This window comes from Salvelinus fontinalis, chromosome 37 (assembly GCF_029448725.1).
Source record: "Salvelinus fontinalis isolate EN_2023a chromosome 37, ASM2944872v1, whole genome shotgun sequence".
Classification (NCBI taxonomy): Eukaryota; Metazoa; Chordata; class Actinopteri; order Salmoniformes; family Salmonidae; genus Salvelinus; species Salvelinus fontinalis.
The window spans coordinates 13,995,747-14,008,069 of record NC_074701.1 but is presented as its reverse complement, the minus strand read 5'-3'; the positions used below and the strand labels follow the sequence as shown (position 1 = coordinate 14,008,069).

At 45.2% G+C, this 12,323-nt stretch overlaps 1 protein-coding gene across 1 annotated transcript in view; it reads right to left on the bottom strand.

The window, feature by feature from the left end:
* The window catches only part of thada (THADA armadillo repeat containing), a 102,859-nt gene that overhangs the window by 80,975 nt on the left and 9,561 nt on the right, over positions 1-12,323 (bottom strand). The window contains exons 12-21 of the mRNA XM_055902044.1: positions 11,912-12,060; positions 10,027-10,182; positions 9,757-9,864; positions 9,515-9,638; positions 9,232-9,380; positions 8,705-8,936; positions 8,371-8,506; positions 8,156-8,292; positions 7,850-8,002; positions 7,369-7,529 (exon numbers count right to left, since the gene is read on the bottom strand). Coding sequence (XP_055758019.1) covers positions 7,369-7,529; positions 7,850-8,002; positions 8,156-8,292; positions 8,371-8,506; positions 8,705-8,936; positions 9,232-9,380; positions 9,515-9,638; positions 9,757-9,864; positions 10,027-10,182; positions 11,912-12,060 — 1,505 coding nt within the window. The remainder of the gene's footprint in view (positions 1-7,368; positions 7,530-7,849; positions 8,003-8,155; positions 8,293-8,370; positions 8,507-8,704; positions 8,937-9,231; positions 9,381-9,514; positions 9,639-9,756; positions 9,865-10,026; positions 10,183-11,911; positions 12,061-12,323) is intronic.

The following is a 12,323-nucleotide window of genomic DNA, read 5'->3' as shown; positions in this document are numbered from 1 at the left end:
AATCTCATCTTTACATATACTAAATGATGTGTGTGAAGTTTTTAGTTTTTATCATGCACCGGTCAGAACAGGGGCAGGTGGTATTAAAGACTTGGCATCTGTATGCACTTGAATAGCGAACAGAGGACGCTTTTCCCACGGTCAATTTTCATGCCAGCCTGGTAAGCTACTAAGGTTTTAAAGCGAAGCAATGTGGTTAATATTAAGGAAGTTGAAAAATAAATATAGCAAGCCTGTAGAAAGCAGGTGGGATCCTCCTCTTTTTAATAGAGGCCATCAAAACTGTTTTCTTACGTAATTGCATAGCCTATAGAAATGTTGCGCAACATGGGCTTGGGCTTATAGGAACACTTATTTCAATCTATGCAGCAACCATCCATGATGAGCTGGCTCTCGCTGCAAAACAGGTGATCCTATTCCATTCAAACTCTTAATGCCAGGGCTCTCATGAAGTGTTTGATTTGATTGCATTGATGTCCAATCGATTAGGGGGACAAGAAAGCTGAGTACCAGGCCACTAGCAACTGGCCTTTGCAAGTTTGGTAGGCTACTAATGACCATCAGCGGCTCAGAACGCAGTGTGGAAGAAGCCCAGTAATAATGACTCAACGGTAACGTGGAATTTGACTGCGGTCATGACACATGACCGCCGGTGTGGCGGTAATAGTGTCACCATACCAGCCCTAGGGCCAGCTCTGTGGGAGTGAGAACAGGGTACTTCTAGAATTCCACACACCCTCTTGAGTTTCATCCACAACCTGGTTGGGCTTATCCCCTCTAAAGCCAGAGATTTGGACAGGCATCTTTTAGCACTGCCCCAAATAAGGACCCTAGTTCTCTCTCCTTTTCACACGTTTATAAAAACCAGACACACTACAAAATAACCCCCAACAACACGCCCTTTCATCCCAGGCCAACTTGTTTTTTCAAGTGTATTTTAAATGGCACGTCTCAACTGTGATAAACTAAGTTTCACACATCATCATAGCTCGAATATTTATCATCCAATATGATAAAGTAGTACTCCCGTCTTGACTGCATCAAACCAGGAGAAGCGAATTGGCTAAAATAGCTAGCTACGTTAGCTAGCCAAATTGAGTCTGCATGCACTTTCTTCCTCTCCTACAGTTAAATAAGAATACCTTTATTCAGATTTTTAAATAGCAGCCTAACTGTTGGTTCTTGTTCGTTGTAGCCTACAGTTATCATAAAACATTATATTCCAGACTTTTAATTCTATCTTCCATCGATTAGATGTTCTAACTTGCTTTGCCACACACGGAGGCCAACAACAAGCTCCACACGGCACTCTGCAGAGGCTATTCTCGTTGAGCAGTGGAAAACATACGGTTCACTTTTTATCCACAATCTGTGTCCATCGCAGTTGTAATCAAGTTGTGAAGCCAAAATGTTTCCAAACTTTAAACGATGGTTTAAATCGATCCCGCCACCTACAAAGTTTCCGGGTTGCACCTCACAAAAGGACAGTTTGAAATCCGCCAGTTAAAATGTGAATTTTGATTACATTGTGTGCATAGGCTGTAGTTGTTTCAACGGAATAGCCTACAAAAAAAAATTCCCAGCTCAGATTTACTCATGAGGCAATAGCATACAACGCAGTGTAGGCAGAGCCTATAGGCCTAGTGTTATGTATTCATTCGGGTTCAGTGAGAACAGAGGTCCCCGTAGCGAACAATTCAGTACGAATATGCGTAGCGTTACAGCCAATGTCAATGTTGAGTATTTCTTTGGTCTTACTTCCTTGATTGCTCTGCTCTCTTAGCCTGTTGCATAATCCCCACGGGCCCTCCAGTCAATGGCATCAGATCAACAACAGTAGCAGTAGCGCATCAGCTACAGTTTTCCCTCCTTAAGGCTCTCATACCCACCGCCAGTCCAGGCCCCAAGGCCCGGCAGCCTGCCCAGTCGTCAGGAGGAAAAGCAGCTATTTGGGTCACTGACACAGCCCTGTGTAATTAGGACGTTGGGAAACAAGGAAGCTTTTCTAAGAAATGGGCGCGTTGCAAACAGGAAGTGTCCCATCTAAATTAAGTTCCCCCACCAACCAGGAACCCCAGTGGAAATTTAACAATTACACAAACGCCTTGCACCTTAAATAGCTGCCCCACTCTCGGCCACAGCGAGGGCCCAGCTTAGCACCGCACGGCGGTTAGGTCACTGCCCTCCCTGAATGGCTTTCACTGGAGTTTTACTGCAGTGAGGTCAGCTCTGTCCTCAGGTTGCACTCTAGACTCAGGGTTGTGAATGAGTAGATCTGATGGGACACTCATTGGGTTCGTACTGCAGTGGTTACGTTGGTAATGCACTGCTATACAGCAGGGTGTAGGATCACAGTTTGGGGCAATGAGGTCAGATGGGTTGATGGCACATTCTTTTATTGGGTTTGTCATTCTTGGGTTGAGTTTTTTTTTAAAGTACATTTCAGTGAATGCGCATGATGGAGTAGATACAATGCTTTACACCAATGTCTTAGTGTGGAAAATATCCCACCAACTCTGTCCACAACATTTCCAGGAAAGCAAAGATAAATAACTCCCTTACCCTTACCCTTGTTCCTGTTTCTTATAAAAACGGTGTCTGGGGAAACATGAGCCACACAATAACAGATGTTATCAGCAATAGTAAAATGCTAAAAGAGAGAACGAGGGGAAGTGTCACAGTCCAGAGAGGCCACACTGATGGCTGTGTCTCCACTGAAGACCAAACTGTACATCTATTCCAGGCCAGGACAAACAAACACCACAGCTGTAAAACCACGGAGGACCTCAGATTCACACCGGCACCAAGCGCACAGAAAGACGAGCGGTTACATCACCACCAGGGTCCCGTCTCACAGAACACACATCTCTACAGACTACGGGGGCCTCCCAAGATGGAGGAGACGTATCCCAGAAGTCCTCCTGGCTCGGTGGACTGTCTCTGTCTACCATCTGAAGCCCAGGCAGTCCCATGAATATGAAGGATTAAACACCATCGGCCAGCCACTATGACTAACGTTTAAGTTGCTATGGTGCCGACCAGGCACAGAAACATCTGCCACGTCGCCGTGGCAACCGCAACGCAAAACAGTGCGGAGGTTAACTAAACGAGTGTTAGAAAGATTTATCAGACACACACACACAGTAGTATTGACTGAGCGTGCCAATCTCTGTGGCAGGTTAGACAGGGTTTCTGTCTGCGCAGACAAGACCCATTCTACAAACACAGAAAACTGGATTGAACTAGGCAATGTCCTAAAAATCTAGATTTTTTCAAACTTGTTGGCAATATTTCGCTCTCTCGGCTGTCCTTGACTAAAAATATATCTTGGTCCACCAAGAGTCGTCCTGTTCTTGACAGCGAGTGCCTGTGTGACTGGCGCATGTTGTCTCCCTCTACTCCCTACTGCAACAAAAAGGCACCACAGCGCAGCTAGTGTTTATTGCTCTGTCCATGCTGAAGCTGCTACATCATTTCAGCCATTTACTTTCTTACTTGTTTTGGACTGAAAAGTCCCATTTCCGAAATCCCTCATTTGTTAAGGAAAAAACATTCCCTAGTCCCTCAAGCCTTGCGCTCTTAACGTGAAAAACATTTACATGAATTGCGGTTCATTTATTGTTTAGGCTAATTATTCAAATCTATTATTTAATTTAACTAAAATGCTTGATTTCATTTCAAAGCATCAATGTCTACTATGCTGTGTGATGGCATGAACGAATGACTGATTGATTGATATATTGAAATAGGCCTAAGGAAGTTACGGTATTAAGACTAAACAGGACGGGCTCTTAGTCCTACAGCTCGAGGGTGGTTATAGAAGGATACTAATACCAAGCCTACTAATGATAACGACTGACCTTCATGTCTTAAAGTAATGGACTGTCATTTATCTTTGCTTATTTGAGCTGTTCTTGCCATAATATGGACTTGGTCTTTGACCAAATAGGGCTATCTTCTGTATACCACCCCTACCTTGACACAACACAACTGATTGTCTCAAACACATTAAGGAAAGAAAATCCACAAATTAACTGTTAACAAGGCACACCTGTTAATTGACATTCATTCCAGGTGACTACCGCATGAAGCTGGTTGAGAGAATGCCAAGAGTGTGCAAAGTTGTCATCAAGGCAAAGGGTGGCTACTTTGAAGAATCTCAAATATAAAATATATTTAGATTTGTTAAAAACCTCTTCAGGCTAGGGGGCAGTATTTTGACGTCTTGATGACAAGCGTGCCCAAAGTAAACTGCCTGTTACTCAGACCCAGAGGCTAGGATATGCATATATGCATATACTAAAATAATGTCTGTGAGTATAACATAACTGATATGCCAGGCGAAAACCCGAGGACAAACCATCCAGAAAACTAAAAACAAATTCAGCCCACCATTGATTCATATGGCTGTCATTTTTTATATGAAGGGAAAACCTCCCAGATTGCAATTCCTAGGGCTTCCACTAGATGTCAAAAGTCTTTAGAAAGAGTTTCAGGCTTGTTTTTGGAAAAATGAGCTAGAATTTGTAGTTTTTCTAAGTGGCTCCCATTTTGGCTGTAGTGTTTGTTTTTTTTGTTTTTTTTTATCCCATTTTCTCCCCAATTTTCGTGGTATCCAATCGCTAGTAATTACTACCTTGTCTCATCGCTACAACTCCCGTACGGGCTCGGGAGAGACGAAGGTCGAAAGCCATGCGTTCTCCGAAGCACAACTCAACCAGCCGTACTGCTTCTTAACACAGCGCGCCTCCAACCCGGAAGCCAGCCGCACCAATGTGTCGGAGGAAACACCGTGTACCTGGCCCCCTTGGTTGGCGCGCACTGCGCCCGGCCCGCCACAGGAGTTGCTGGAGCGCGATGAGACAAGGATATCCCTACCGGCCAAACCCTCCCTACCCCGGACGACGCTATGCCAATTGTGCGTCGCCCCACGGACCTCCCGGTCGCGGCCGGCTGCGACAGAGCCTGGGCGCGAACCCAAAGACTCTGGTGGCGCAGTTAGCACTGCGATGCAGTGCCCTAGACCACTGCGCCACCCGGGAGGCTTGCTGTAGTGTTTGTTACGCGTACTGGCGAATGTGCATACTTTGTTGTTTATCGCCAGTAATTCTCCATCTTCATTTTTATCGTTTATTTACATATTAGGGTACCTGAGGTTTGATTATAAACGTTGTTTCACTTGTTTGGAGAAGTTTATTGGTAACGTTTGGGATTCATTTTGTATGCATTTTGAAGGAGGGAAACCAGTGGATTATTGAATGAAGCGCGCCAGCTAAACTGAGTTTTTGGGGATATAAAGAAGGACTTTATGGAACAAAACGACCATTTGTGATGTAGCTGGGACATTTTGGAGTGCAAACAGAAGAAGATCTTTTAAGGTAAGTGATTAATTTTATCGCTATTTCTGACTATCGTGGCGCATCTACCTGGTTGGAAAATGTTTTTAATGCTTGTGTGTGCTGGGCGCTGTCCTCAGATAATCGCATGATGTGCTTTCTCCGTAAAGCCTTTTTGAAATCTGACACAGCGGCTGGATTAACAAGAACTGTGTTACTGTTTCACTCTCGCCAACAAGAAGTTAAGCTTTTAACTGATGTATGACACTTGTATTTTCATGAATGTTAAATATTAACATTTCTGTAATTTGAATTTCGCGCTCTGCAATTTCACCGGAAGTTTTCGAAATGGGACGCTAGCATCCCACTGATCTGCAAGAAGTTAACTATTTTTTGGTTACTACATGATTCCATGTGTTATTTCATAGTTTTGATGTCTTCACTATTATTCTACAATGTAGAAAATAGTAAAAATAAGGAAAAACCTTTGAATGAATAGTTGTGTCCAAACTTTTGACTGGTACTGTATATTTAAGCAATAATGCACGAGGGGGTGTGGTATATGCCCAATATACCACGGCTAAGGGCTGTTCTTATGCATGACGTAATGTGGAGTGCTGCATCAGATGACCTGGCCTCCACAATCCCCGATCTCAACCCAATTGAGATGGTCTAGGATAAGTTGGAACACAGAGTTACGGAAAAGCAGCCAACAAGGGCTCAGCATATGTGGGAACTCCTTCAAGACTGTCTGAACAGCATGCTAACCTGTCCACTTCAGATTTCAAAATCAAGATGCCTACATTTTGTCTCAGAATGTGGAGGTACCAAGTCCTTACATTTATAAAACACATACTAGACAGCTAGTATAACAGTATTTGGCTAAAATGCTGCTAGGGGTAGATGGAACCGCAATGCTGCGGGCCACAACCTAAGCATTCATTTTCCAGAATCAATGTTCATTAAAACTTGTTTTAGTAGTGTCTGCTCTGCGCACTATTTGAGGAGCTGAGACAAACAGTTTATCACTAGAAAGTGTGTCTTCTCATCTATAATAGTAAAATAATGCCTCAATGTGTTTCAGTGCCCATGTGACCGATTCTGTTGGACCAAGCCTCAAATGCAAGTAGCGAGTTGAAACCGCTCGTCAGAGAGGAAGAAGTGATCTCTCAACTTTGTTGGCGTGAGTGGCAGGGGCAGGGACTTGGTGTGTGTGTGTGTGTGTAAACTGAGAGGAAAAAAGCAAAGCGAGAAGTTTCACTCTCGCCAAAATCTGTCTAAAATAAGTCCAATGTGTTTCTTTGGGCTTGCTTTGGACCTAAGCTTGTCGCCTGCATTCCCGCCTTTGGGATGACTCCCATTGTTAGGGCTGAGACATGAGCATCTCTTCATTATATTCAGATCTCTGGTGTAAATGGGAAGGTGCACACAGCACAGAAGGAGACGAGACCAAAAAGAGACAACATGAGATCAAGCGGACATAAACGGGGACATAAACGCTACAGCCTATTTGACAGTGCTGGCCTGGGGTAAGGGAGTGAGGTAAGGGGTGTCTGAGCACTGAGCAGGCTGTCTGTTGGTGTTTTGCTATGTGGCCAGAGAGAACAGGGGGGTGGGAGTGGTTTTAGCGTTTTATCTATTCAGGAGAGGGTCGGGCGGTAGTGGAAGTGATTTGGAAAGAATGCGAGGAAAGTTGGGAACCGAGGCAATCGTGGCCGTTAAACAGCAGGTCGTCCTAAAATGAAAGCGTTCCGCTAATGAGGGCGGATGCTAATTGAAGATTTTCACTACAGTAAACATGCGTTGCCATCCCCAAACACATCCTCCAGGCCCACGTCCATGCTGGGAAAAGCGGAGTGTGTTAACGTGTGTATGTGTCTGGATGTAAACAACAACACACAGTTAAACTGGGAGTGTGTGTTTTACTGGTATTTTGTTCAAGCATGTATTCACTGGGTGTCAGGCTGTCTTTACATGCTAGGGTAAAAGAGATGGCATTGAGTTCACGTTTAAGTGCGTGTCCGTCTCTCACCTGCTCCTCGGTGATGAGCCCCTGGTCAGAGTTTTTGCTGGAGGTCTGTAAGGGGAGGCTCTGACACACTTGACCCAGCACCATGGACACCTCCTTCATACTCCTCCAGCAGCACACCAACACCATCTGAGCGGTCACCCTGTAGCCAACACCACTACCACCTACAACACACGCAGATGCGCACTGAAAATACACTGGACACCACAACACACAACCCAACCAAAAGCTTTCTGGAATGGGTTCTGCCAAACAAATAGTATTTTCACTGTTTGTTGTATCCACTATTAGTGCATAACGCCTGTCCCAGCAGGTGAGGGGTGGTGAAACACAGATGGCTGTAGTATCGGTTCTGTCCTGATGGGGGCAGTGTTTCACCCCTCATCTGCTGTGTTTGATAGAACACAAAAGACACAGCAGCAGCACAACATATTGACATGATATATCCTAGTTCAGTGAGTTAGTGGAAATATGTATTGCTGACCTGTGCTGTCATGCTGTGGTCTGTCTGTGGGGGCCGCAGGTCCGTTCTCCTGTCCAGACGGCTCGGTGTCCAGCTCTCTGGCGCTGGTGAAAAAGTCGTTGGTGTCGCGAGGCTGGATCTCCTGCAGGATCCTCTGCAGACCAGCAGACGTTTCTGAGAAGAGGTACACACACACTTTTAACATACTCCTTTAAAAACACACCATCTGCCTTGTGCAGGGTCAGGTGTTTTTCCCTTACCAAAAACCAACTCTGGGCACTAGTTATGAGGCATCATCACTCGCTAATCTAGACCAGAGGTGCTGACCTGAGTCGGTATCCATGGGGATGAGGCCTTCGGGGGAGGAGCTCTGGACGACAGGTGACACTACTTCAGACATCCTATAGGACACTGTGATGAGCTCTGACACCACACTCCTCCACTGACCTGTCAGAGTCAGACACCTGGACACACACACAAACAGGATAAACAATACACACAGACTGGCTAAGACAAATGTGTGTGTGTGTGTGTCCCCTCACCCGGTGTTGAGTTGCTGTAAGGCAGCAGTGATACAGTGGGCTCGGCCGTAGAGAGGGTAGGAGGCTGCTGCCAGCAGGAGAGACGACTCTGCCTTCACCACATCGGCCTTCAGACACAGCAACAAGAACTGCACCACTGAAACAAACACACACAATCACACAACAGCATAGCATGGTAATGTCAATTACTGCAAGCACTGAGCAATATCTGTGAGATGAGGAATATGACAGCCGGTGCAATTAGCGTTTGGCACAAAAATAACTTCAATGCAACCCCATACAACGTAAAGTGCTTTGAGTTTAAGAAAAGAAACAAAATCAATATCAGCATTACCTGCCAGAGTGTTAGTCTCCAGGGTGAGGGCCTCAAAAGCCTGGGGCTGGGTTAGAGCGGGAGGCTGGAAGGAGAGGCCCTGCTCCTGGGCACAGAGCAACAGGGCCTGGGGCAGGGCAGGCTGGTGGAGGAACAGGTTGAAGAGGTGGGAAGCCGTGACACTGTCAAAAGGCTTGGTGCTGGTGCTGAGGTCCAGAGCTGCCTGGAGCAGAGACTGCATCCTGCCTGGCTCCTATGGGGGAGGGGGGGGTAATGGATAAAGCAGCCATCACCACACCACAACTTCAATCTGACACACACATTCAAGATCTCCAGTCGACCAACTCTTTGATTAAACCAGGATCTCTAAGTTTCAATCCAGACTTGAGTTTAGAGGTACAGGTTAATGTCCCACTACCCAGTTCACTGCAATGTGAAGGTGTATGTGTTGTGTGTACCTAAAGTGAGATATAGCATAGAGTACACGACTCTGCACGTAGAGTGACCAAGGGCAGGTCTACGGAACCATCGAAGCTCGTCTCACTGACCTGCAGCCCCACGGCAGATGGAGGGAGTTGCCGTAGCAACGCGGAGGCCAGCTGCTTGACCTCCAGGAAGTTGCTGGCGACGCAGTAAAGGACATTCTGCGCGTGTGCAGGGGTCACCACCTCTCCCAGAGCAAACACATCATCAGACCCTGAGAGAGACAGAGAGAGAGACCGAGACAGAGAGAGAGAGAGAGAGAGAGAGAGAGAGAGGTGTATGATTACAGTGATAAGAATGATAATGATGGAGAAGTAATTGATGATGTAAAGTGTGTGTGTACAGTACCAGTGTTGAAGGTGAAGAGGTGGGCCAGCTGGCACAGCAGGTGGAGGGCTGTCAGACAGGTGGAAAAGGAGGCCCCGGGGAGAAGCACACCGAACAGGCTCTCACACAGCCAGCACAGGAACTCCTGAGCACACATTCACACACGTTGTATACAGAGCATTGTAGGTTGAAACTCTCCCTCCCATCTCCCCAAACATTCCCATCGGTGTCTCCCTATATAACTCAACATGATCATAGTGTACCTTGTACGTGTCCAGTATGTGTTGGTCTCTGTCCTTCTGTCCCTGGTCTCTCTCCTGGACCAGCCTCCGCTGCAATGACTGACCACTGTCCTTCACTCTGCACAGCAGCTACACACACACACAAATCAATAGATATCTACTTGTCAGTCTACAAGGACTTTCAATAGGCAATTCATTGAAAGTGTTTTAGTCCAGGAGCATGCATAATCTGGGTCTCTGCAATGCCCATTGATGTATAACACAATACTGGATTAAAAAGCAGTGTCTGACCTTTTTGAGCAGGCTGACAGTCAGCTGCCTGACTCCTGGTGATTGGCTGTTTAGACTGGAGGGCAGGAAGTGATGAAGCAGCTCCATTTCCTGCGAGGTCAGAACCTCTGTGCGACGATGACTCTCGCACAATAACCCAAGAGCGTCCATTCGCACCTGAGAAGACAAAGAATGACGTTATTAACACACACACACACACACACATGCATATATATACACACACACATACAAAGTTGAAGTCGGAAGTTTACATACACTTAGGTTGTTTTTTAACCATTCCACAAATTTCTTGTTAACAAACTATAGTTTTTGCAAGTCGGTTAGGACATCTACTTTGCGCATGACAAGTAATTTTTCCAACAATTGTTTACAGACAGATTATTTCACTGTATCACAATTCCAGTGGGTCAGAAGTTTACATACACTAAGTTGACTGTGCCATTAAACAGCTTGGAAAATTCCAGAAAATTATGTCAAGGCTTTAGAAGATTCTGATTGACTCAAATGATTTCAATTAGCCTAATGGGGGTGTACCTGTGGATGTATTTCAAGGCCTACCTTCAAACTCAGTGCCTCTTTGCTTGACATCATTGGAAAATCAAAAGAAATCAGCCAAGACCTCAAAAAAAAAATTTTGCAGACCTCCACAAGTCTGGTTCACCCTTGGGAGCAATTTCCAAACGCCTGAAGGTACCACGTTCATCTGTACAAACAACAGTACGCAAGTATAAACACCATGGGACCACGCAGCCGTCATACCGCTCAGGAAGGAGACGCATTCTGTCTCCTAGAGATAAACGTATTTTGCTGCGAAAAGTGCAAATTAGTCCCAAAACAACAGCAAAGGACCTTGTTAAGATGCTGGAGGAAACAGGTACAAAATTATCTATATCCACAGTAAAACAAGTCCTATATCAACATAACCTGAAAGGCCGCTCAGCAAGGAAGAAGCCACTGCTCCAAAACCGCCGTAAAAAAGCCAGACTACGGTTTGCAACTGCTCATGGGGACAAAGATCGTACTTGTCCACTGGTGTGATGAAACAAAAATAGAACTATTTGACCATCGTTATGTTTGGAGGAAAAAGGGGGAGGCTAGCAAGCCGAAGAACACCATCCCAACCGTGAAACATGGGGGTGGCAGCATCATGTTGTGGGGGTGCTTTGCGGCAGGAGGGACTGGTGCACTTCACAAAATAGATGGCATCATGAGGTAGGAAAATGATGTGGATATATTGAAGCAACATCTCAAGACATCAGTCAGGAAGTTAAAGCTTGGTCGCAAATGGGTCTTCCAAATGGCCAATGACCCCAAGCATACTTCCAAAATTGTGGCAAAATGGTTAAAGGACAACAAAGTCAAGGTATTGGAGTGGCCATCACAAAGCCTTGACCTCAATCCTATAGAAAATGTGTGGGCAGAACTGAAAAAGCATGTGCGAGCAAGGAGGCCTACAAACCTGACTCAGTTACACCAGCTCTATCAGGAGGAATAGGCCAAAATTCACCCAACTTATTGTGGGAAGCTTGTGGAAGGCTACTCAAAACATTTGACCCAAGTGAAACAATTTAAAGGCAATGCTACCAAATACTAATTGAGTGTATGTAAACTTCTGACCCACTGGGACAGTGATGAAAGAAATAAAAGCTGAAAGAAATAATTCTCTCCAATATTTTCTGACATTTCACATTCTTAAAATAAAGTGGTGATCCTAACTGACATAAAACAGGGCATTTTTACTAGGATTAAATGTCAGGAATTGTGAAAAACTGAGTTTAAATGTATTTGGCTAAGGTGTATGTAAACTTCCGACTTCAACTGTGTGTGTATACATGATACATACATACATACATACAAACATACATGCATACAGCTCTCTCCTCACCTGGTCATGTTTGTGAACCAGAGCCTGACGAAGCAGAAAGAGGGGTACAAGTCCCCCCCATAGCCCCTCTGACTGGACGACCCCCTGGGCCCGTGCTGCACGCAGACACGTCATCAGAGCACCCAAAGCACCCCTACTGCCCGGAGGTCCTAAACATACACCATGATAAAAATTCTATCAATGTTTCAGAAAATATTGACATTTTGTATATATAGGGACGTGTATGCATGGGTCACATTAGCTTTCAGAAATGTGCATTTTCAAAACACAGACAAACAAAATAATCTTTGTTTCTAACTATTTCACCTGCATTTCATATTGACAGTCAACAGTGTTTTTTGGCTTAAATAGAGTAATAAGGGTAGTGCGTCTCCAGTTTTCCTTCACACAAAATAAATGAAGCGCAACACAT